The sequence below is a fragment of the Ornithodoros turicata genome, chromosome 3, assembly GCF_037126465.1.
Source record: "Ornithodoros turicata isolate Travis chromosome 3, ASM3712646v1, whole genome shotgun sequence".
In the NCBI taxonomy this organism is placed as follows: Eukaryota; Metazoa; Arthropoda; class Arachnida; order Ixodida; family Argasidae; genus Ornithodoros; species Ornithodoros turicata.
In genome coordinates this window covers 58,273,225-58,299,826 of record NC_088203.1, presented here as the reverse complement: position 1 = coordinate 58,299,826, position 26,602 = coordinate 58,273,225, and the positions used below count along the sequence as shown (strand labels likewise).

General features: G+C 48.5%; 2 protein-coding genes across 2 annotated transcripts; both read left to right on the top strand.

The window, feature by feature from the left end:
• Nucleotides 1-20,405: 20,405 nt before the first annotated feature.
• LOC135389515 (uncharacterized) lies at nt 20,406-22,965 on the top strand. The gene is made up of 3 exons (XM_064619554.1): nt 20,406-20,424; nt 20,470-22,132; nt 22,341-22,965. Exons 1-3 carry the CDS (start codon nt 20,406-20,408, stop codon nt 22,963-22,965), a joined length of 2,307 nt encoding a protein of 768 aa, XP_064475624.1.
• LOC135387140 (uncharacterized protein K02A2.6-like) lies at nt 22,930-25,168 on the top strand. Its single transcript, XM_064616506.1, has 2 exons — nt 22,930-24,794; nt 24,858-25,168. The coding sequence occupies exon 1, from the start codon at nt 23,012-23,014 to the stop codon at nt 24,428-24,430; it is 1,419 nt and encodes a 472-aa protein (XP_064472576.1). The 5' UTR covers nt 22,930-23,011; the 3' UTR covers nt 24,431-24,794; nt 24,858-25,168.
• The last annotated feature ends 1,434 nt before the right edge of the window (nt 25,169-26,602 follow it).

Below are 26,602 nucleotides of genomic sequence, written 5' to 3'. Positions count from 1 at the left end.
TTCAGCTGTTAACGTGTCATGCAACTAATTGATCTCCAGGTTGTGGGTTCGAACCCTTGCCCTGCCGAGGGCGCCGCCAACTTGGTGGCATGACGCCATTTGCGTAGAGGAGTCCCCTCTCAGGGACGTTAGGAGAAAGATTCCGTGTGGTTAAAGAACCCTCATGGTGACACAACCCACAGACCGACCATCCACAGCATTTTCCATGATCGTTCATAGTTGTCTCGCCACTCGAAAGTCCGTAATTCTCACCACGAATGCCCAACCAGCACAACATCTTGGCCAATATTGGACCAATGTTGGCAATATTGGCCCGACATTGGTATTGGGCCAAGATATTATGCTCCTTGGGTCGTCACCGACGTTCAAAGGAGCACTTGGTTAGTACCTCGCATGAACAACTGGACAGGACCAGACAGCGTTTGTTCATGTGCTGCTGATTATGCCCGTCCGTCCAAAAACGTCCAACTTTAATTTTATTTTCCCCAAATTATGTCGAGCAACTGTGGTTTTATCACTACAACAGGATAACATATCAGTGTAATAAGAACACGAACAAACGATGCAGCCCCCCCCCCCTCCCACCCACCCACCATCCGCCCTCCACTAAAACAATAAATGACCTTCCTGCAAAACCTTACATCCTTCTATAGACAGCTGGCTTTTTGTCAGATCTAAAAGAACACTTTCGAGAAAATACCATCCGTTCCGTTCCACGAGCCCTTGAAGGAGGCATAACGTCTTCTCTGAATCGTCGCGCGCCCTATCAAGTCAGCAAAAGAGAGAATCCGGCGACGAGTAAATAATAAAGGCGTCCGTTTTCTTTACTCGAGGCGTTCGCCATGAAACGTATTCGCACGAGAAAGCGGCAGCCGGACCTCCGGGAGCAACATCGTCATTAAATCCCTCCCCTCGTCTTCATTTGCATGGGAATGAGAAATTAATGAAGTGTATGATGGAATTTCGGACAAAACAACGCTGACTCGCAGGCCCATTAGCCAACCTCGGAGGGAACTCTTCTTGGCAATTGGAAAAGCCAGGGCGCTGTGAAATTTAAATGAGTAGGGTCTGCCGCTTTTGTTTTGCGCCCCCGTTGCGCCGTGTTTGTCGCGCGCGCGCGCAAAGGGGGGAGGAGAGGGCTTTTAATTTTAACGCTCGCTTTGTTTACTGGGGAGAGCGGCGTAAATATGCTGATGACGACGGAAAAGGGATTTTTGTCTTGGGAGGCGTTGGTAAAGGCCATAGCCGTTGGTGGCACGCGGGTAGTCTCTTCAATGCTAGAAAGATTTTTTTTTTAATCTGTGTCACGCAGAAATACTACGCGTGGTATTCGCTTGCCACGCATCTCTTATCTCGCGTACGCTATCGCATTTGCGTACGTAAGGGATAGCGTGGTGCTCCGCGCACTGCGCGTAGCTCGCTTTATGTTTTGCGCGTGCGCAGAACTACCAACGCTCACGTACGCGAAAACTCACTGTTGTGCCTCTACGTGATGCGCAAGTATCGTAACATGAATTACTGGTGGTTACAAGTACGACGGAACGGTATGTGTAATCGGGCTCTCGTCTGGGTATTGCTCCGCAAAGGTCGGTTTCCGCCCCCTCGCCACAGCCGCCGCGGTCTTCCAACGTGGGGCGGAGGGTGGAGACGAGCGCTGTTGCTAGGACGCAGGGCGCGCAATATTCGCTGACGGCATCTATATTTTGCGTACTGAGTCTTTGATTGAAGGTTGATTTCTAGAACGAAATAAAAAAATAAATAATATTACTTTTTGTAAAGTAAATATTATTATTATTATTAAATATATATATTTTTAGGAGCGTAGTGATACTGTAAGCTGTTACTATGCGTAATATTGTCAATATTGATTAAGTAGCCGCATCGCGGTTGTCGCAGCCGCGTATCGCTTATGCATAGCGACACGGATGGGTTTACTCCGACACGCTTACCTCCAATCTCGCACATAATCCCTTCCTTTTTTTTTTTCTTGGTGCCTAGAGGAGGACGCGACCGCTTTCCATATTAGAGGATGCCGTCCAGTCCATTTCACTGAGCGCCCTTTCAGCGTCGGAACCTTATCTCCACATCTCTGTATAGGCTGCCGGATAGAAAAGCCATCAAGCGAAGGAAGAGCTGGCCAGCAACTTTAATAGAGTGTCTGTAGAAAGGAGAAGCCCCTTTGGGTCCTGTGTGCGGCTAATGAGGCTTGCGGCAGCGGCCGCTAATGCGGCGCCTGTCGACCGCAGATATCGGGCGCGACCAGCCAGCCGTACTTGCCGTCCGCTGGACCGGGACCACGGCCGCCTTTCTTGCACGGGCCTCTCTCCTCTCCAGCAACCTGCTGTCTCGGTGGCATTTCTGTTGGTCCGCTCTCGCTGCACAGGGATCGATGCTGGGTGGCGTGGAGTTGATTCGGGTTCTCCGACGTGCGGTTTGCCAAATTTGGTGGCGCGAGAGAAATCGACGCACGCTTTTGGTGGGCGTACGATCGTCAGTATAGCATCCTGACTTTACATGGGCTCGGCAGATGCGAGGACGTAACATGTCGTTGGGATGGTAGAATGAAGAGAGCGATGGAGTTCCAATGCGCTAGGAAAATGACAGACGACACCCACGATGATGATGATGATGATTAGTTGATGTTTTATTCAGCAACTAGGCCATGATGCGTCAATCATTGATGAGAGTTAAAAGCTAGAATGATGAGGTTAAGAACGACTTGAGGTAAAAGGATGCAGCGATTGGCTGAAGCCGATGACGTCCCGACCTTAGTGTCCACGTTGCGGAGGAGTGAGAGTGGTTTTATCGTTCCCGTATACGCTCAATACCTCCTAGATAGCAGAAGGCCTTCCCCCACGTGACATAGCGTCACACAGGAAGGCCAGCTGCGGATGCTGCTATGACGTCAATGAAAGAGCGAACAAGAGAAAAGCTCGAAGCAGCCCGCAAAGCTCACGCAGGCCTCCGTGAGTTGGGCAGTGCGTAGGCCTTCTACTATCTAGGAGGTGTTGATACGCTTCGTGACTATATGACGTCTTCGCGCATCTTACGTCACATTACGTCACGCATCTGACTCCCACTCATTTAGGGCGTGTAGAGCAGCAGGCATGACCCGCGGGTGTCGCCGCTCTCTTGCTTGAACCGTGTGAAACGAAGTGTTTTTTTTTTTCTATATTTTTTTATGCACGCAAAACAGTAGAAAGTGTCTTCTCCATCACGTATATAAAAGCGAAGAACGGTAGCCGTCCCTCCTCTTATTTGGGTCCACGCGAGCGAGAAGGATCCACTCTGGGTTATTTACTCCGCTTTATTTCGCATTACGTTTGAATTTCGGTTCTCTCTTTTCCCCGGCCGGAACTCGGTCCAAAGAATCCGGCCGAGCGGCAAAAGGAATCCCTTCTTTCTTTGTTTCTTTTTTCTTTTTTTTCCCTATATACACGTTCCTTTTCTTGGCTTTCTCGCTGGGATATTATATTTTCGTTGCGCGTCGGGTCAGCGTTCAATCTTTTTCGGGCGTCCTAAAGTCCGAACTTTTTCCTTTCCCTGCCCCATTTTCTTTGCCCGAGATGCTCTTCCCCCCTCCTCTTTTCTGCTTAGAGAGATCCTAGCTCATCGTTCTTTCCTCTGCGCACTTTTATTTGCCCCCGTCTTATTCTGCGAGCTTAGCTGCTTTTCCTCTGCGTTGTGGGGGGGGGGGGGGGGATAACGTCGGGCGAGTCGCTCCGGTTTTGGGCTAGGTATAATGAAAGCGGGTGCGCTGCTGACTCGGACCTGAGTATAGGGAAGGGAATACCATTTCTTTTTTTTCTTTTTTTTTTTTTCTGGGGAAATACGCCGGGGGAACGTCGAAATTGGCTTTCGTCTCGCGAAGCTGCTGCCTCCTGTCTTAATGCGCGTTTGTTTTTGGTTGATATTCTTTGTATTTTTGTTTGCGTCAGAAACAGCGTCAGCGAGTAATGGCTCGGTTCGGTTTGAAGAAGTTTGCACTTCAGGTTTTACGTGTTCCATTTACCGTGTATTCACACGACCGACAGCCTCACGGAATATTCTAGTGGAAGAAAAAGCGAAAACACTGCTCACAGAGCCAAGTTCCGTCCCGTGTTATGTTGAGCATTCACAGGGTGCGGAATATCGGGAGTGGCGTACTGCGCATTTAGCAGACGACACTTAGCAGACGACACCGTCAGCGTGTTTTCCTGTCGTCTGCTACGAATATCTTGTGGTGTGTAGCAGGATATTCCCCACGGTTAGCAGTGTACATGAAGACCCGACGTTGAGCGCTCGCGCTCACGTGACAGCAGAAAGCTATGACGCTTTTCGCATCTTCCGCTTCTGGGGCGTCGCTGTCGTCGCTGTCTGTCGCTCGTGTGAATACACGGTTAAGGTTAACGCTTCCATCGTCGAGACTCACGACGATCTCCTATGTTTATCCGGCGAATGAAAAATGTTCAGCAGTGTCACCATGGCGACCGTACTGCTCCGAGATGCCGCCAGTAACCGATGCTGAACAGCGGCTGCATGCCGTCAAACTGCTCCGCTAACTCATAATGGCTATGATAATTACTGATAATAATCATGAACGATAGTTTCGCTTTCACACGTTCCTTTTTCCTGTCTAACTTGAAAAGCTGTATGCGACTGGTGATACAGATCTTGGTGTTTCGAGCAGAAACTGACCTCTGTCTCTTGCTTCCTTTTTTTTATCTTTTGCGTTTTTTTTTTTATTTTAGTTTCCTTAGACGATTGAACCCGGTTCCTGTCCTCTCTTTTCAAAAGTTCAACTATCGAGTGTGTAGTTGGGAATACTGCAAGGTGATAACTCTATGCAGGCCACTGCGGTGTACATTGTAACAAAAAGAAAATTGTCAAATAACTTGACTGTAATTTTCACTGGTCTTTGAACTATCTTTTTTTTTTTTATCGGACTAGACTGGTCTTTGACTGGTTTGGAATGCCCTGCATAGTGATAGTGCGCAGTTTGTGATATACCAGCTCCCGTGGCATAGTGGTTAGGATGACCAGTTTCCACGCCGATACGGGAGGTGACCTGGGTTCGAATTCCCGCCGCTGTGCCGTTGGGCTTTCCCTGCGTTTTCCGGCAGACTTTCCAGCCGAATGTCGGCGCAGTTCCCACTGAAGTTGGCGCAGAACGCAACTCCCCTGTCTCCCACTCTTCCTGCTGCCCTCTCTCCAGCCGTCCACGTCTCTACGCCGCTCATAGCCCCAGTTGCTTACGGCACTAACGCGAATTAAAAAAAAAATTGTGATACGATACAGCGAAAAAGCGTCCAGTTTCCATCTCTTCAAGCAGCAAAATATATTGGCTATATATCGGCAATACTGGTTCAAGATTGGGCCGGTATTGCCAATGTTCACCGATATTGGGCCAAAATGTTGTGCTGCTTGGGTCATAGTGTGATACGTGCCTGTGACGCTTGGTTTTCATTCATAGACACTGTTGGCGAAAATAGAGCCTTTCCCGTAGACGGTCAGTAGCTCTTTTTTTTTTTATTCAGTCATGCTCTTTCACTTCCAAGAATCGACGTTGAAGCTCATATAACAAACGTTAGGCGTCGATTAGCGCCGTCCTATCTCCCGCCAGATGCAGGCTGTCCCCCCTCCCCCCTAACGAGGGCTAATAGCGGTCCGAGTCTCGTTACCCGGTTTCCCATCATCACGTGCTGCATACGAGAGTGGCCAGCGCTGATTTCATCGCACGCAAACTGCGAGACACTTGACTCAGTTTATTAGTCAGATGGGACCCGCTTAAAGACGCGGTTTAGCGCTGCCACTTGCTATATAAGTTGCTATATAAGGAGTGAAGAATTGAGACGTGCTCTGCTCTCGACCAATTGCGTCTGTGTGTGTGGGGGGGGGGGGGAGCGAATTAGAGACATCGTCAGGGCCATTACGGATGGTTATCTCGTGTTTGCAGCTTAACGTGCATTAAAGGGTCAGTCCCGTTCACAAACCAAGCTTAAAAAAAAAGGCTGCTTAGATAGATGTCGCCACAGTTCCCGCTGGACCAGCGAATGGCCGAGCGGGTTAGGGCGTCTGCTCGTTGGTGGTATAGCCAAGGTCGTGCTGAAAACTGGGAGGTGGTGGGTTCGAACCCTACCGCCGGCTGTGCTGTCTGAGGTTTTCCCTGGGTTTTCCGAAGGCTTTCCAGACGTATGTCGGCGCAGTTCCCCTCGAAGTCGGCCCAGGACGCATACTAACACCCCTGTCCCCCACTCCTTCCTGCTATCCTGTCTGTCCCCATTCTGCGCTCATAGCCACAGTTGCTTCGCGGCGCTACAGGAAATGAAAAAAAAAATTCCCGCTGAAGTCGTTCGAGGACGCATACTAACTCCTGTTTCCTACTTTTTCTATTGTCCTCTTCCATCTGCCACAGGTCATAGAACTTTCCTAACACGGGATTTAAAAAAAAAATCAATGTCCAGTTGTTTCTCTAGAGGAAATAACATATCATGATTGCATAACATTACATCGCCTGTCGTTTGAAATTTCATCGTAAGTAAAATACTTTGGCACATCGTGGGTATGAAGAATATACCATACATGGAAGAAGGAAGTGAGAAAAGTGGAAGAGTCCATAAATGGGGAAGAGTGAAAGCTTCATCTATCGCTGTCACGGTAGTTTCTACAAAAAAAGCACCTGGACTTCATATCTGTTTACTTTTTTTTTTTTAATTGCCATCGACTGTCATCGTTCCGTGTCACCGTCCGGCGCTATCCGCCCGAGCGTTGTGTACACGGGGCGTAGAGAAGGAAAATTAGGGAAAAAAGGGTTCGTGCCCTGGCTAGGGATAAAGTGGCTTAATTCTCTGGGCCCGGTTGGTAATTGTCGCTGACGTAGTCTCTTTCTCCTCCCAGCAGGGTGATATGGAAGCGCAGGTTGTTTGCGGAGGATTATGCCACTACTGCGGAGGGAGGTGGCTTTATTGCGTACATCGGCCGTTAGGGTACCCGTTGCACGGGGTTGGTCGTCGCTGGCTGCTTCCGCTGTCGTTCTGTGTAGAACGAACGAAAGGATTAATTGAGTATGGAATAGGAGGGACGGTGGCACGACCTTGTGGTTAATGTTTTAATACTTTTAATCGAGCGGTTTTGATTGCCAAACCAATACTGTAGTTGCGAAAAGGCTTATTCTGTTTTTAAATACTTTCTCGGTCACTGCAATTAGCTTTTGTGAATGTTTCAAATGGGGTTAATGTTTTTTTATTCCCTCTCTACACTTGATTGTGTAACCTGCGAGCCGTTTATAGTGTACTTTAGTTTCATTATTGTTTGATTGTTTAATCCTGTTTGTTTGTTTTTTTGGTTGAAGTGCATGTGACGCTGCAGCTACTGTATGGGAACATTGACTTCGTCAAGCCACGTGCATTGGCTTTTTGTGGCTGGATCCGGCTACCTATAGAGGCTAAAACAAATATTAAATGAATAAAAATAAATATATAAATTTTCAAACCCGTTGTAATTCAGTGGCTTCGATAAAGAATGTATGATACGTTTTTGAAAAAAACGGTCGCGAAAGCAAAGTCCACACGCTCCTTTTGAGTGTGAATTCTGCTCCGTCTTGTTCACAAGAGGTACACATATGAACATTTATCCTATCTTGCCTTATGTTCAGTACTTCTTAACTCGACTTGACTTGGCTTGGCTTAACTCGACTTGGCTAGCGTATGTTCTCATAGCAGTCTGCTCAATGTGTCCGCGTCGTGTACGCTAGTGCGTGTCGAATTTCCAGGCATCAGTGTGGTCTTTATTAATACCGATACATCGACCGTTATGATATTGGATTAATACCCGCTGTGTTACTGTGACTTAATGTACGGTTATACGTGCATGTATGTGTATCGAGTGCTGACAGCACCACTCTTTTCCGTGATGCAAAATGAAGCAAGGACAGAGAGAGGTTTCTGTGTCCCTTTATTATGATCGCGACGTTTCGCGAGGCGAGCGAAGCCGTTTTCAGCTCAACCCAGGCGCCGAATTGGTCGTGTGTGCTGTTTCGAACATTCTCCGCGAGGTGGCGGACGCGATCGATAACAGAGGATTTGCGCGCGGGGTTCGATTTCTGTGGACTTCCAAAGTGGAACCCGGAGCGCCGCGTGGCCCCCGCTTAGAGCGCAGGCACTAGCGGCGCGTGGCGGATATCGTGGGAACTTCTTTCGCCCGCGAACGCCGGTCGGTGTTTGAAACGCGGTGCAGTGGGCTATGAACGAGTTCGGTAGCCAACAACTCTGTGCCTGCCTCTTCGCGTGTGCTATCAAGTGGGGGACGAAACAGGGACGCAAAACGAAAGTCACCAAACAGTCAGAGGTCCGGTTAGAGAGGAATCTAGAGCCCACGAATCGGTGTCAGGATCTTGCGAAGGCAGTTTGGGATGCCAGTTGTTTAGGGTTAGCGTTTTCCATCACAGATGAAGTTTCATACATCCTCCCTCGTGTCTGTATCTACCCTCTGGAAATTCCGCCATAGGGGACAAATAACAATAAGGATAGGGCACTTGGGTGTGCGATTCTGCTTGGCTGAAACATGTTTCATGGACAGTGATCATTTTACCGGGGCTCGTTTGTGAGTGCGTAGGACGTCGAAAAATATATATTAGTATTCTAACACACATGCCAAATCCAGTTTGTCTCAGGTCTCCCATAGGAGCAGCACGTCCCACAGACGGTGCGCTGTCCTGTTTCCGGGGACGCATGCCTGCGTTCACTTCGCGTCGTCATCGACACCTCATAAATTACGTCCTTAATTGAAAGGCATTCTCCTTTCCATTCATTGGCAGTCTCACTGCGGCCCTTTCGTGTAATAAGAAGCCCAAGAATTCCCCCCCCTCCCGCCTTTCCGTGAAACCGTACAGTTCCACCTCCCCATCCTTTTCAGAGAGTTTCGCCGGGTCTCCTCCCTGAGGCTGATTAACATCTTTTCGGAATTTCTTAATTAAATGGACCGAATGCCTTATCACCTCCTTTTCAAATTCTTCGATATGTGTGCCCCTTCAATTGCTTTCTGCCCTCCCCCCACCCCTCTTTCTCCCTCTCGCCGTGGAATATCTGTTTACGTTATCGGGTGGGTAAATGAGTCTGCCCGATTCCTATTTTTCTTCTCCTCCTTTTAATTGTGCCCACGCTTTTGCAGTCGTCCCCTTCATCGATCACTCCCCGCTTGTTTTATATGTCAGGATCCGCGAACAAAAAGTGACTTTGGGTTGAAAGAGAGGAAATAAAGGAATTATCCCTGCTTTCGTGCGTGTCGTTCACCTCGTGTGAGTTCCTTCTTTTGCTTTCTTTTTTTTTTTTTTCTCTTTTTTTTTTTTTTTTTTTTTTTTTTGGCTTGGGTTCTTGAAAATGTTCATTATTGACACCCCTTGAATACACGAAGAAGAAATATGACAGTGGTGCCAACCAAAACTGTAGTGGAGTAGTTTCAATGTCGGCAGTCCTTGCCATTCGCTCGCAAATATATGAAGCCTTGTACACCTTTATATATGCTCGATGCTTCATGCAGCCGTTGAATGTGCCAAGTAAGGGGAGTGAGCTGAGATACGCTGGCAGGAAGCGTACTTATCTCCTTTGCGATTAAGTCCGATGTGACGCGATGCTTTTTGAGTCGGTGAGCAAAGTCTGTTTTGTGTTTTCAGCCATTCTATCTCCCGACAACGTGCAAAGCATTGCGCTATAGGTACGCTAGGTTCCGCAGCATTACGCAGCTGAAAACTTCGCCGATGCTGATGAACAACCCATTATCTTATCGCAGAAGCGTCGCGCATATTGTCCCGACATGTATCGTACATTCCGTTCCATTTATTTTATTCCGTACCAGCGCCGCGAGGCAACTGTGTCTGTGAGCGGCGTACAGATGCGAACAGATGGAGAGACCCGGAACAGCAGGAAGGAGTGGGGTTACAGGAGGGTTAGTGTTTCGTCTTGGGCCGACTTCAGGGGGAACTGTGCCGACATCCGGCTGGAAAGTCTGCCGGAAAACCCAGGGAGAACCTCACACAGCACAGCCGGTGGCAGGATTCGAACCCACCACCTCACTTGTGTTCAGCACAGCCTTGGCCACCACCACTCGACCATGCTGCCGGTTATTCCATCTCGTTCATTATCTACTTCGGTCGATGGCGAACTGCACTGATTGTGTTGAATTCAAGATACCGTGTCTGCGAAATGGCTCCGTAACCTGCGGCAAACCTCGAAACATTATTCCCTTTTTCTTCCCTTCCGAATACCTCAAGCAGCTTGAGCATCAAGGCAGACAAAAACTGATTCCAGCCAGTCCCGAACACCCAGCAAGGAGAAGGAGCCGAAATAAGACGATTTCGTTTCGTCTCTCGATATTTGCTTTTCCCCCTCGGGCTATACTGGCCTTTTCAGAGATTTTCCCGCCGCTGTTACTTCTGGTCCAGGAGGCATAGTGTCGGAGGGAAAAGGGTGGGTGGGCTGGGGGGAAAGTTACCCAAAAGGGCCACGCGGGACACATAGCGCCGATGATCGAGCTTCGCTGTTTCCTGGCCTTTTGCGGTCTCTCTAACTCCAGTCATTTTCTCTCTCTTGTTCTTGTGTCGCGGCTCTCTCCTTGTTATTGCAACGGCCCCCAGTGTTTTTCTTCTTTCAGCGTTCAATAGATTGCGTTTCGAGAGATATCCGAGCGGGATAGTACATGCGGTGAATAAGTTATGAACGAGGAGTTTGTTATCTGCGTGCTTCGAGAATGGTTATGACTTCGCTGTTTTGATGTACTGCTTGATTACAGAAGTGGAGAGGATCTGGATCGGGAGAGGATGCTGATCGCGTTGTTTGATCAGATTATGGCGGTTTGTAAGTGGTTGAGTGCATCCGAGATGTTTATTGCTTCGAGATGGGGTTGGCAGTTTTGTGTTAAACACTCTCCTGGTGGAAATATGGTGCTAAATGCCGTTATTGCACGTCGAGAACAAGTGCGGTAGCTGTGGCGCCTATACTAGTACGCTGCGCCCTGTGGCAAGATGCGCTTAGGTTAGAACAAAGTAATCTTTGAGGAAAAGTGACAAATGTATATACCGGACCTTCGTATAGAGGATGTTGGAGTAATGCCAAGTTTTACTTGTCTTGCAACTACACGCTCTGTCTCGTGATGAATATACCGTGTAAATCTCAATATAAGATGAGCTCCTCGTGGAAATCGTGAAAAATGTGTTTGGAAAAACACACACACCCAAACAAACAAACAAACATAAACACACAAGCAAACAAACACACGCACACACAAAGGGAATTCGAACGATGTATCACGTGGTCAACATATCCTTGAGTTGACAAGGGGGCGAACAAACAAACAAAACATACAACACTGGACATGGCCTTGACAACAGCAACAACTTTATTAGATGATGATGGTGATTGAGGAGTTTCATCGCCAAGGGCGATATCGTGCCCCATCGCTGAACATGACCGGAGTCGTGTGTTTGGTAATGGTTGTTCGTTCCCTTGTCTTAACCTCAAACTCAGGGCCATGTTGACCACTTCGTGTCCATATACACTAGCCCGCTGGCATATTCTTTTATGCTCTGCTCCTTAATTGATTGCAGAACAAGTGTTTTTATATTCACGGCTACTATATACACGTGAACACCGCTAGACTAGAAACCCTCAAGCCACATATCGACGTTTCTTCCATTGGGTGACATTACTTCCTCTCCACGTGGAAGCCGCACAAGGATAGCTCGTAGAGACGCTGCGCGCTTAGCTGCCACAACACAGTGTGGGTCCCGAGGGCGTCGTCGGGCGGGCTTCCTCCTGCTTTGCTCATCTTCTGCACCAGTGATTCTTCCTGTGTCTCGGTGCTACTACTACTACTGCTTCTTCCCTGCGGGAACTGCTGCTGTAATTAGCCTCTCCACTGTCCCTCCCGACTAGTTTCAGATCACTTCCTTTTCTGCTACTGCCCCTTTCTGTTTGTGTACTTTGCTTGGGGAACGGCTGCAGACGTTGCTTATTTCGCGAGGTGGGAAAGAAAGGAGTGAGCTTTGTGTGGAACTGTAGTCTGTGTGTGCGGTGGTAAAACCAACTGGAACACTATGGGCGATAGTCTCGGCTAAAGTTTGGAAGACGCGGTCTTTTTCTTTTTTTTCTTGCGTCGCCGATGCATTTGTTTGCAATCGAATTGTATAGACAAACTGATATCGATGTATTAGTTGTCACCCACGACGTGTTGTAGAAGCATTATCCCGCCTCTCTTCCTGTGAAGTGTACACTCAAAGAAAAAAAATCTTAAATTTAGTCATATATACGAAGTTTATGCGAAGCCTATAGGGACTATTTGCAATGCTGAGGAGTAACAGGGACTATTTGCAATGCTGATGAGTAAATTTCAGCAGAGCAGGTAATAGGGTGAGCGCGGAGGAGAATTAAGGGTGAGTCAAGTCCAAGATGGCTGTAGAACACTCAAAAGAATGACCCCTGAAGCTTTCCAAGTTTAATATGCACAAGCTTTCGCGTGGTGATGACTGATGAATATGACGCCTGATACTTGACGCATTCAACGGCCAGTGCTGAGTAAAACAATGCAGAGGCCGATTACACTCTTTCTAAAAAACGGGTGTGCAGTAACTACTTTTTTGGGGGAGTGCACCCCTGCCACATATATCACTCCCTTTGGAGTGTACAATTACTCTCCAGTAGGGAGTTAAGGGGTCTCCTCACTTCCTGAAGGGAGTGGGGAGACTCCTTTTGTGGGAGTAATTGTACTCTCGAAAAGGGAGTGATACGTGTGGCAAGTAACATGAGTTAAAGCACCCCCTTTTTCTTTAGAGAGAGAGAGTGTGTAGAATGTCTTACGATTTCGTTAAACAGACAAGAAGAGTGTAGCACAGATGGAAGGAAGGACCTCTCTTGTTATTCAACCCTCGCGTTCTTGCCCTCTTCCTGATATCTCTCTCCTTCTCCCTCGCGTCCATGTATATAGTATACTTGTGCGAGTTCACCATTTCATCCTGTACCTGATAAAGCGTGGTCCACCACGCGAATGTTTGTATATTTTAAGTACATATTAAACGATAGAAAGCTTCAGTGTCATTGATTTGAGTAAATTCCAAGTGGACGGGACTATAAAATGAAGAGTAATTGTAGTACAGAAGGACTATAGAAGCTGCGCTTGCCCCCCTCCCCCTCCCCCTATTTGCTTCTTTTTTCTTTTTTTTTTCTTTTTCTTAGAATGTAGCTATCTTTCCCTAATAACCTGGCCCCGAACCTTCAACCAAAGTTGTGTGCTCTCCTGGCAACCCGGACTATAGCGTCAGCAATATTACAAGCATGAATCGCTGGCGATGATGTTAATAAGTTCATTAAAAAAAAGGGGCGAATTTAAAATGTTTGTATACTCATTTGAGAATCACTTCTTCCTTTGAGTCAAGTCGACCTCCTTGTCATCCGGAACGGTTCCAGCAGAAGGTCACAGGTTTTGTTACTGCGACGTCCTTGTAATTGGTGTCTCAAATACAAGCTGCCTTTTCGTTTATCCTATGAGGCTCATATTTTTCGTGACTCGATATCTTGCGTTGTACTCATATATAAGAGAAGAAGAAAAAAATTAACGCCGAAAAGGAACCGTGCAATGGAATGAGCGTTAGGACTACGAGCACGGCTCCTGATATTACCTTCCTTCGGTCGTTGCGCACAGCGGTACCTTGCTGACACCCCTGGCAACCCAGGAATGCCTCTGTGCTGCTGGCCGGTTCGCTGGCGCTTATTGCGTTGCCCCGGCAGCCGCTGCAGGCCATTAGAGCGGGGGCTGTGGTACTGGTTCACTCGGAATGAGATTATCTAGACTTTATTACTGAAACGCAGTTACCAAGTCCACGTTCGGAGTGGCTTTTATATCTGGGCCTCTGCGCTGTGAGGGACATCGGGGCGAGTTCTGGGCAGCCTTATTGTCGTTGTGGTTTCTCATAAACGTTGCCGTACGATGTGCTTCTTGTGGTGTTTGAAACTTTTTTTTTTTTTGCATGTGTAATGAGGCGGCAGAGATCTTCCGTGTCGTATACACAAAAACGCGATTCAAGGAATGGCCGCCGCCATTAGTGCTGCCATCCCGCGGTAGTCACAGGAACTGTGCGCGCGTGGACTGCCATTTGCCCGAGTTCCTTCATTTTCCAGTGTGTTTTTCGTTCATTTTCGTGTCCGTTGGTGTTCATTTCGTGCCCACTCATCGTCTGGCCGCTCGGGAACCGGTGTAGAAAAGATGTTGCATCGGCCAGCACTCCTCACGTGAACAACTGTGCATATCGCACGCGGAAGCAAGCAATCTTCTTTTTGCTAGATCTTTTGAACGTTGATACGCCACTCAGATGTTTACCGGATGACTATAGTTATATAGAACGTTATGTTATCGTCAGTCATATACTCATTAAAGAAGGCGGCCACCAGTATTCATCCCAATGGGAAGAGCGATTTTGGCAGTCCACCCCTGTTGTTGTGTCGTCACTGGGAACGAGGCTGAAGAGCGCACGGAGACTAGTGGTTTGAGAGTAACGCGACAAGGCACTGTTAAAACGTGACTTCACATAAGACGCTGACGGCCACCCACTGCGCAGAATGATACCGTCATCACTCCTAAACGGCGGGGCGTGCGCCTTTTTGCGATTGAAGATAGCTGCATGAATGTTACAAAAAGGCGTACTCCTCCCGTTTATAACAAATCTGGGGAGAGAGCGATGTTATTCGGGATGATGGTTGGCTAGGAGCATCTTGGGCGGTGAACTTATGTTCTCTGAGTGTATCGTTCTGCTTCGGGATTTATGGAAAACTAGAAGTCTACACATTTGTGTACCAGTCTGGATATACTGTCGAGACCGTTTATTACGATCTTCGATGTAACGATAACTTCAAAAGACGATAATTGTACGTTAATTGATACAAAAGGGGGTAACTTTTCGCTTTTGAATAAACGACGTTATGAAAACGAAACCATCCCCCATCGAATGGCATCGTTCTCTCCGTAATGTGTTCAAAACAAGAGGCGTACACCTTTTTGTGGCACTTACGCGAAAATGTTTACTGTCACAAAAAGGCGTCGCGAACGACAACGGTATAATTCTGTGCCGTAGTTGGCCTTCTGCGTTTAGTTCTGCTTTTAGAGTGTATGTTACCTCGACCTTCCCCTTCGCATATTACTCTTTTTGGCGCGCACCGTTCGAACTTGTGTTTCGCTCGCATAACCCCCGGGTTCTCTCCAGTTTTCGCCCATCCCTTCCCTAATCAGCATCGAACAAGAATAAGATCAAAAAGGGGGGAGAACTTCGTGCCCTGGCATGAAATTAAAAGTTCGCCGCTAACACATCTCCCCGGCTATGTCGGGAATCCAGCAATATATACACACACTCTCTCTTGCGCGTATTTTTGCGTGTCGCTCTTCCTTTTTGTTCCTCCCTGTTTTAATGTGATGGGTTAGTCAGCTTCGTTCGCTTTTCCGTTATTAGAAAACCCTGGAATGTGCCGCGCTGCCATGAATCACGACCCGGCAAAGTCTTGTAACGCGCGTTGTACGTTGCCTCCTCTGCCGTTTTCCCCGCTTTGTTTGCTGCCGTTTCGTTACCTCTTATTTTTCTTTTTTTCTTTTTTTTTTTTCTGCGCATCGCGTCTAGCGGATCGTGATCGCGCGTGTTAATTGGAGGGTATACGGGATATAGAGTGCTCGGGGTGATTACGGGCGCCGCGCGCGCGAGTATCGGTTGACTTTGCGCTGGTATACCTGCCACGGGGGTTATGGCGTCGTAGCCACTCTGTCATAGCGAGCAACCATGTGCGTGACGGCAAGGAGCGAGTGGCACATTTTTTTTACAGGTTGTCGTTTTTTTCTTCTTTTTTTTCCTCTGCGTCGCGACGTGGTGTGGCGAAAGACGTGATGTGTTCTCGGGTTCTGTGTGTCGGGCTTTTTTTTTGTCGGCCGACGGTTTTTTCGACGGGGAGTTGACGAGTGTCGTATGCGGTTGAAAAGTCGGTCGGTTTCAGCATAACCTGAGCCTGGATTTTAACGCTGCGTCTGCTCTGAAAACATATTGGAGAGTGTTTATTTTGGTACGTATTTAGGAAATGCATACCGTGTGAACGACGTGGTACATTCTTAAAAATGAACTTCATCAAATAGCACGCGCCTATAGCCATTGCTCTTTTCACTGATTTGTTGAAAACGGGGGGGGGGGGGGGAGCGTACGCCATTTTTCTGGCATTATGCAGTTCATAATTGCCACAAAAATGGCGTGCGCCTTCCGCTTTCATGAAATCAATGGAGAGAACGTTTTCATTCGAGATGATGGTTGGTTGTCAGCGTGCTATGCGGTGAAGCTGTTTTGTGGATCGCATCGTTTCTGTGATCCTGCACTCTGAGAAAAGAACTTCACCCTACGTGATCGAGGACGACCACTTGAAAGAAGTGACACCGAGTCACTCCAGGTTTCCTCTTTCCTCTTCTTGACCTCTTCCTCTTTCCTCTTTCTGTGACCATTAAATGAACTCACAGTATCATAAAAAGTCGCACACCTCCGATTTCCAACTATACCATTTGTCAGAAACCACTTGACACGCGGACAGCATTATCACTCCAGGCTTAAGGGAAAAGCGGGGCGTACTCCTTTTTGTGATCATGAACAGAAACGCAAAGTGTCCCAAAAAAGGCGTGCATCTCGAATTTTCAGCCAATCAGGGGAGAGAGACCCATACCATTCGGGACGATGGTTAGCTAGAGGATTTGTTACGTAATAAAGCTCTACCTTCAGGTTGTGCCAGAATCACGTTACTCTTCCGGAACTCGTGTATCACATTTGACAGCGTTCACTCCCGATTCGAGACGTCAGGTTCGTTGTCGCCTCTGCAGGAAAAATCTTGCGTGTATATTTCATACACAAAGATACCCTCCGTGACCCCCCACTTTCAGGAACGAGGCGCTTTCAATTAAATTCCTTCCTCCCTAGTCTCAATATAACGCTCGCCAAAAAAAAGAAAAGATGGGTAAAAAAGAAAGCGACATTTTGACTGCTGCCCTCCCGCTTGAGGATCAGGAGAGAGCACGTGATACGATGCCCTCTAGCGCTGCGAAGGGCCATTACTTTAGCCTCGCACACAGATACACAAGTGGCACGAACGTGGCACGGCTAGTTTCCACTGCATTGGAAAGGAATGTTGGTCCATAGATGCGAATCCCATCGAGTGAATGGCACCGTAAACGGAATCAGAGACAGCTCGATGGAGGTGAGGGCCCCGGGGGTGATTTGTCACTCGCCTCTCTCCCTTGGATGGAAACGATCGGCGGGACAACAATTTGGCCGCCTTCCTCGTCCGTGATGGCCCCGAAAATGTCCCGGGGCGGCGGAGCCCCGATTACATTGGCGTTTGGGGAAGAACGAGATTGAAGGGCAGCCGCCGCCGAACGATACGAGAGACCAATTGCCTATCGTGTCTCTCGCTTGTAAGTAAAGTTCCGGAGGCCCTCGCAACGCGATGATGACCGGGAGAGAAACGATAAGACGATATTTTTTGTTATCAGTAGTAGTGGGGGGGGTGTAAGGAAGGGGGGGGTCGTACCTTAATAAGCACTGCACTCGAAAAACAAACTCGTCGCGTAAAGGCCTGTTCCGACATATAGCGGCGCACTACTATAGCGCGCAAAAACAGCGCTCACTGTCATCGGACGGTTCTCACTTGCAAAGCGGCGCTATAATTTAGCGGAAGTTCGGTTGTCGTTTCCGGTGTCTTCCATGATGGCGCTTCCGGAGTTCGACAGCATGCGGACGAACAAGTTGCATCAATTGACTAAACAGAAAATTACACACACGTTTTGGATGACAATCTCACCGGTTCCAATGCGGTCGCCGTGCGGTGAAATGCGGTAGGAAAACAACTTCACGACTTACGCGACGTCATCGCTGAAGGAGCTCCTGATTGGCTAACACGAATCTAGTGCTGAAAAAGTTCTCGAAGAGCTCAACTCCGCAAGTGCTATTTTTTAGCGGTTTGGAGCACTGAGGGGGGAAATATAGCGCTATATTCTAGCGCTGTATAGCAAATCGCTATATGTCGGAGCAGGCCTTAAGACGGTCAGAGTTAATCGCCATTATGTATGTTATCACCGGTTCTCTTCTCTGATTTGTTCGAAATAGGATGTGCGCGCGCCTTTTTCTGTCGTTTTGGACACTATTAAGCGCTGCGAAAGGGCGTACACTTTAAAAAGGAACCTTGCCATACGATAAGCTCAAGGCTGGCCTCTGCGACAGAATCATGCCGTTATCACTTATCGGTCGCGATTTCTGGACAGTGTGTGGTGTCCGCCCGTAACGATTAACGTAAATGCAAAGTCTCCCAAAACGGTTGCACGACTCCGATTTTCACAGAATCGGGAGTGCAAAGGTTATATCATAGTATTATATATTATTTTGATATTGCTCCGTATGATTCCTCACCTCATAGCCAATCACCATACGGATTGGCATCGTTATATCCGTTTATTTGTTGAAATCGAGGGTTCCATGCCTTTCCTTGACCCTATACGCGCTTACGTTATTTGTCACAAAAAGGCATGTGCCCCGCGCTTTTCAGAAATCAGGAATGATAACGCTATCAATATTTGTAATGCTGGTCTTCAGCTTGTTATGGGTTGAAGCTCTCTTGTCAGAATGCAGTCCGAAACGTTGTATTTTGCATCGTGCATCACGCTCAGTTATAACGGCTCGAATATCGCAGCATGTGAAATATTCGAGCATTTTGGTCACACTTCACACACACTGCCTTTATCCATGAGTGGGACGACTACCCTTACGAACACTATTTAAAAACATAAAAGTAGTTTTACTCAAACGTATTACGAACAGCAAAATCAAAATGACATTTTGCGACGAGGCACTCGTAAAGCGGCGCCGCTCTATATGTTCCCGTCACCTTTTTCCTCTGTTATACGGTGCCATACACAGAGTGCGCACAACGTGAATGGTTTTCACAAAAGGCTCCCGTAGTATTTACTCGTCGCTCTCACAATAGACACGTTACAGAAGCGAGGAGAAGCAGTGTTACATATATTAGGCGCGTGGCACGAATTTGTGTTTGGCGAGCCCTCTATACTGCTGGGGTATACAGGAGAAACTGCGATGTGGAACAGTGACAAATGGTGGTTCATGGCAGCCACAGGTTGCCGCTTGAAACCATTAATTTCCGTAGAGCGACAGGCGAGGAGGGGAGAGAGGTGGTAGCATTATTTTGAGCGGCACCTCCTGTTCGACAGGATTGGTTTCGTTTTTTTTTCCCTCGCCTTTTTATTTCCGTTATTCCTGGAGGGAATGACAAGCTGTCCGGACGGAGATATGTCATTTTATCTGTGCTGTGCGATCCGATCTGGGCTGTGTTCCCGATCGCGGTTCAATTAGCATTTGTTAACCTTTCGCGCGAGTGTGATGTTGTTGCGGTCGCCGCGCGGGGGTCGGTTGGGCTGGCCCCGTCCATCTCACTTCGGACAGTGAGAGAGATGGATGAATGGATGCTTCCGCAGTTTTTCATCGCTGTCGTATCTGTTCTGTAATAGAGTACGTGAATTCTAAATTGGGCCTGTCACTTTTGGAAGAGGATGTACGGCCGTCGGGGAAAGACACACGGCCTTGGACTTCGAAGGTGGGATAGTTTTCGTATGGGTTCATGGTGGCCTCTGCGGTGAGAGCGGGTTGTCGACGGGGTGCGCTGTCACTTTTCGTGTCCGTGCTATTTGGTGATGGCGCTTTTTTTTAAAAAAAAGATAATTGTGTTAGGGTCTCTGGTTAGCGTGATGTTTAACAAACGACAACTTTATTTGAATGATGATGAGTGGAGAGTTTAATCGCGAGGTCGATGCCGTGATTTGTAACACCTTGCTCATGGATGTATGTTTCTGCATATTACAGTTCACGGCGTTAAATTTTACGTCTAGCTTGTATAAGCTCTTCTCCTTCCGTTCTTTTTTTTTTCTTACACGGTTGGCGGTTACGACACACACCGTATCTGCGCTGCTTCAGTATTTCTTCACACACTGTTAAAAAAGATGGCTGCTTGATTGGTTCGTGGCGTGTTATTCCCGAGGTGTAACAAACGGAATCTCACGACATAACGCGTTCCTAACCACTCATCATTCCGAAGAACATCGTTTTCTATCCCAATTTCTTGGAAATGGGATAGATCAGCCTACTTTTTTTTTGCCACATTATGTAAGACGCGAAGCGTTTTAAAATAATAGGCGGATCCAGCTCATTTTCAACGAATCAGGGGAGAGAAGTGTAATATAAAGACGACGACAAGGTTGGGACATGGCCGTCGCTTGTATGTGCGAGCTGAGCGCGTGGCTTTCATTATTAAACGTCCCCCCGTTCTTGGAGACGGTCGCCTTTCTATCCTCGCGACTACGACATGGTGGCAGCGGTCACACGTTAGTGGAACAGCCAAGTTCACGTACTTTGGAATGTCCACCCAGCGGCCGGCGAACCTACGGCTACGCCTGCGCCTGCGCCACCTGCGTTCAACCCGTTCGCGGTAGAACTTCCGGACAAGTTCGATTTTCGACAACCGGAGGGGTGGAAGCGCTGGGTGACGAGATGGGAGCGGTACCGGAACATATCGGGCCTGCAGAAACAGGACAGCTCGACACAGGTGAACACGTTCCTGTACGCTATGGGGACCGGGGCAGAAGACGTCCTCGTTTCCATGCGACTAACGGACGAAGTAGCCAACGACTACGACAAGCTCAAGTCAGCCTTCGACAAGTACTTCGTTCCAAGCCGGAACGTGATCTACGAGCGCGCGCGCTTCAACCTGCGCTCTCAGTTGGAACACGAAACTGTGGAAGAATTCGTTAAGGAGCTACACCGGCTAGCAGAGTTCTGCGAGTTTGCTTCGCTCAAAGAAAAACTTATTCCAGACAAGCTGGTTGTTGGCCTCCGGGACAGTCGTCTGAGTGAACGGCTACAATTGGATTCTCAACTCACACTGGAGAAAGCGGTGACAATGGCCAGAAACTCTGAGGCTGTGAAGGGCCAGCAGAATCTTCTTCGCGGGAACGAACCGCCATCGCAGGCACCGACGTCGAATGCCACGCTAGACGTCGTCACTTCTGGCAGGCCAGCTTCACACAAGGGACGGCAGTCTGAAGCTCGGCCTCCAGCTCAACGACCGGCACAGCCAAAGTCCGATCCCTGCAAATGGTGTGGGTCGATGCGATTCCACCCGAGGATAGAATGCCCTGCACAGGGGAAAGTCTGTAGCCACTGTGGGAAACTGGGCCATTTCGCGTCAGTCTGCCAGACTACACCGGCGTCGAAGCCAGCATCCGGTCGCGGACGGCGTGGTCGCCGGCCCAAGCAATCGCGGAGAGCGCTCGAAGAGGTATTCCTCGATGGTCTACAGCATCCCTCATCGTCAGACGCCTGGTTTATTACGGTCCTTGTCAACGGCAGACCAATCAAGTTTAAGGTTGACACCGGAGCAGATGTCACTGCCGTGCCAGAGTCAGCCCTGTATCCAGAGACGCGACGCTCTGCGACACGTCCTACGAAGAGGCTCTACGGCCCCGGCAAGTCCCTGATAAACACTCTGGGTCAAGTACACGTCGACATGAGCTGGAACGGCCAGACGACCAACCAGGAAGTCTTCATCGTCGACGGCCTACAACACGCTCTGCTAGGCCGACCAGCCATCAAGGCCTTGGAGGTTCTCCCTCAACTTCTCGAAATCGGACACGATCACGGACACGACTGCATTGCGTCAGTGTACCCCGAGCTCTTTGCAGGCCTAGGACTGATGAAGGCAACATACAGCATTCACCTTGTTCCGGGACCGAGGCCATATGCAGTAACGTATCCAAGACGTCTAGCACTTCCACTGCTACCAAGTGTACAAGCCGAAATACACCGAATGGAAGAGCTGGACGTAATTCAAAAGGTAGAGCATGCCACGGAATGGTGCGCACCGATGGTAGTTGTAAGGAAAAAGAACGGCAAGCTACGCATCTGTGTTGATTTCGGCGAGCTCAACAAGCAAGTCGTCCGTGAGCGCGTGATCATGCTGACGGTAGAAGAGAACCTCAGCAAAATCACGGAAGCTAAGGTGTTCAGCAAGCTCGACGCCAATGCTGGATATTGGCAAGCCCCCCTATCACGAGAAAGCCGCGAACTGACCACCTTCATCACCCGTTCGGAAGATACCAGTTTCTTCGTCTGCCCTTTGGTATCGCGACTGCCCCGGAATTTTTCCAACGAGAGATGTCACGGATACTTCAAGACCTCCACGGTACTGTGTGCCACATGGAGGATGTCTTGATCTACGGGAAAATCAAGAACAACATGACAGGCGTCTCCATGCAGCGTTGCGTAAACTCTCAGACGCGGGCATCACCCTCAACGAGGAGAAATGCCAGTTCAGTAGCACCAGGATACACTTTCTGGGTCACGTTCTGGACGAGCGGGGGATCTATGTTGACCCTGAGAAGACCGAATTCATACGCAAGATGCGGGCACCGGAGTCTGCTAGTGAGCTACGGTCGCTCTTCGGGAAGCTTACGCACTTGATGAAGTTCCTTCCGGGGTTGGCCGAAAAGACGAAAGTACTTCGTGAACTCCTTTCTTCGGATGCCGCTTGGTACTGGGGACCACAGCACAAACAATCGTTCCAACAGATCAAGAAGGAACTCACAACCAGTCCCGTTCTGGCGTACTACTCTCGGTTGCGACCACACACTTTGTCCGTGGACGCGTGGTCCAACGGCCTCGGAACGGTGCTGCTCCAGGAGGAAACTGACGGTCGACGTCATCCAGTTGCGTATGCGTCGAGGCTCCTGACTCCGACTGAGCAACGGTATGCACAGGTAGAGAAAGAAGCTCTTGCTGTGACGTGGGCATGCGAAAAGTTTCGTATGTATGTCCTGGGCCTTCGTTTTCAAGTGGAGTCTGACCACAAACCCCTCGTGCAAATCTAACACCAAGAGGCTCGACGACCTCACTCCGCGCATACAACGATTGCGTATGCGGACTCTGGAATACGACTTCTCTGTGACGTTCGCACCGGGGAAACAGCTATACACCGCGGATGTCCTGTCAAGAAATCCACTTTCACGCACCGACGACGTTGGCGGCAACTTGGAGTCTGTAGTGGCAGAATACGAAATCCTCACCGAGTTTTTACCTGCTTCTCACACCATGCTGTCACGCATAAGGGACGCCCTGAAGAAAGATGCGACCCTTCATCAAGTCATGGAGTACTGTGAGGCACAGTGGCCAGAGGTTAGTACTCTTCCAGAAGACGTACGGAAATGCGTCAGCGTGGCTGACGAACTTTCGGTGGTACGGGGACTTCTGCTTCGAGGCTCCCGCTTAGTCGTACCACCAGTCCTCAGAAACGAAATTCTTGAGCGTTTGCACACGGGACACCAGGGAATAACCAGGTGCAGAGCAAGGGCCCGTGAATCGACGTGGTGGCATGGCATCAGCAAGCACCTGCAGGACTACATCCAGAGGTGTCCGACTTGCCAATCACACAGGGCACCTGGGACGGAGCCGCTGCTGCAGACCCCTCTCCCAGAGCGTCCGTTGCAAGTGATAGGGATGGACATTTTCTATGCCAACCGTAAAAATTACCTGGTAGTAGTAGACTATTTCTCGAAGTTTTTCGAGGTTGTCAGGCTGAAGACTACCACGACAGCCGACGTCATCTCTGAGTTGGCACCAATGTTCGCACGCTATGGAATTCCAGATATCGTCCGTTCGGACAACGGCCCGCAGTTTACTTCGGCGGAATTCCTACGGTTCTTCGTCACCCAGGGGGCCAAACTTGTCACGCCAAGTCCTCACTTTCCGCAAAGTAACGGACAGGCGGAACGCACAGTGCAAACGGCTAAGGCTCTCCTGTCCAACGCTCCAGATATTGACAGAGCGCTCCTGGCGCATCGGAGTACACCAGGGGCATGTGGCTACTCTCCGGCAGAACTCCTCATGGGTCGACGTCTCAAGACCAACGTTCCAGTCAATCCAGCTTCACTTGTTCCACCATGGCCCCAGGTTCGAAAGTACCGGAGGCGGTACAAGAAGCTCCAACGCTCCCAGGCTCAGGGGTACGACAGCCGACATCGCGCAACGGAGCGACCTCAACTAAAACCAGGAACTGCGGTTCGCATCCTAGCCGGCGCTGCTGCACACGGCACCGTGATCGGACATGCGGATACACCAAGATCATACATGGTCAGGACCGAAACTGTCCTAGCAAGACGGACCCGAACACACCTGCAGGAGACAACTCCCACGGGAGATGCCTCCATACATGCCGAAAGAACGTCAGGACAACCGGCAGTGACAAGGGGACAAAACAGCGGACAGTCAGTGACCCAAACCAGATCAGGGCGAGTGGTGAAAAAACCAGAACTTTACGGGTGTGGGGACTGTTCGTAAGTTCGTGTAAATATGTTTTGTGGTGTGCTGTTTAAAAAGGGGAGGTGTAATATAAAGACGACGACAAGGTTGGGACATGGCCGTCGCTTGTATGTGCGAGCTGAGCGCGTGACTTTCATTATTAAACGTTCTCTCGTTCTTGGAGACGGTCGCCTTTCTACCCGCTCGACTACGACAGGAAGCGCCTCAAATTGGCCGCAAAACAAAAAGTTCGAATGTATCAAAAGGAGCACTGCGGCACTGGCGGGGGCCCTGAATTTGAGCTGTCCACAATAGACAAGGCCATTTGGGAGGCTCTACCACAAGAATTTCACAAAGACACCAACGAATACGACGACGATGCAACTGCGGCAGAATCTGAACCGTATGATAATGCACAAGGACAGCGTCCCTCCACAAAATAATATTTTCTTTTTGTTTCCTGCAGACGAGCCTCAGACGTGGCAGGAGAAACCCAGGAAGGTCCCAGGTTCTTAAACGGTTTGTCATCACAGGAGGCGGTACCTATACTGTAATGGAAAGAGAAAGACTAACATGCTCGTTCTGTTCAGCAGTCCCGTCCTCTGTGCATCTGGTAGCATCACAGCAGCCCAACCAACGACACCAGTGGTCACTGAAGTGGCCAACTATACCACTACACCTTCACAAACTGCAACACAGGGACACAGGTAAGCACCTTGCAGCAATGTCAAGTGGTGCTGTCAAGTTCTTGGTCAGTCAGTTTCATATATGTTGTTAGCTCCCTGCCTTATATCTAGGGCTTGAGGTGCGCACTCATAATCACAGCTGCCTTGAATGATATTGCGCCAGTTCCTGCAAGCTACTACAGTAACAAAGGCCTCACAGATGATGTCATAGCCTTGAACAAAATAGCATGAACATATAAACTTAACGCCACATCGAATGCCATGCGCACCTTGCGTATTGGCTATGTGCTATAGCTGTGCAAAGCCGTATATTACCATGTGCATGTAGCCAACCACCTTTGTCACACATACACAGCCATAAAAAAGAGCCACACTCAGCAAAGGCTTGTGCATGTCTGTAGTGATGCCCTAGCAAAAGATGTTCCTCAAAAGTTATTTACCTAACACGCCGACTTAAGTAAGAATGACTACAGCAACAAGGTGTTATTGCCACTTCTCCATTTGTCTTTGACAAATATATTCAGTGTGTTCTTCGTCTTATACTGTACCCAAGTGCCCAAACCCCTACATGTAAGGGCTACGCAAGGGGTACGCTACAGCCGCATGTCACTTGTGATATCACTGCAGCAGTAGGTTGTATCTGACACGACCTAGATGGCAACTATACAGAATAGACCATTTCATTGCCCATAGGCCTCATTTTGTGAGAACAAAAACGAAGTGTATGGTGTGTCTGCTGCACTCTCGTCTGACCACTCACTATACTGTAGGAGAAGATGACGTAGCAGAGCAAGAGCAGGGCCTACTGCTACCCCAGCAGCTGCGTACGCGCAGAAACTGGAACGCCAGCAGCAGTATGTTCGCGAGCAGCACATGTTACAAATACAAATCCTGCACATGCAACTGGAACGAGAGAGGAAGATCAGCTCCTATCTTGAACGTCTGCACTTATGAGCTTGAAGCTGCAAAACACAAATCAATATACTGGGGAAAAAAAGCAAGGCTAGAGGCACTTGACGACAGCAGTTAAAAATCTGAAATGTTTTACTTCATTTAACAACGGCGAACAGTATTGCCTGCAAACAGGGTATATTCTGCATGTTTCCACACGTTTTATTCCACACGTTTTATTTTTCCTCTACATCCACACATTTGCATATATGTCCATTCAATATTGTATATACATAGAATGCTTTTTCTTCATACATAATTGACAACATCTCTGTTGTAGATGGCATTGTTGTAGACGGATGCATTTGTATGATAGACTTGTAATGATGTTAATAGTAATTCATTTTTGGCACGGTGCCCCAAAACAACCAATAGGTTCTTCTGATTGGTTGTTGTCGATACATAATATAACATGAGTATAACGTAATATAACGACCATACATTGATAACAAATTGATATGAACATGAGTGATATATTAGGAAAATGTCTCCACATTAATGTTAGCAACAAACTCATGCAAAATATCAATGGCAAGTAATGCTTCAGATTTTTTAACATTAAGGAGTGATTCAT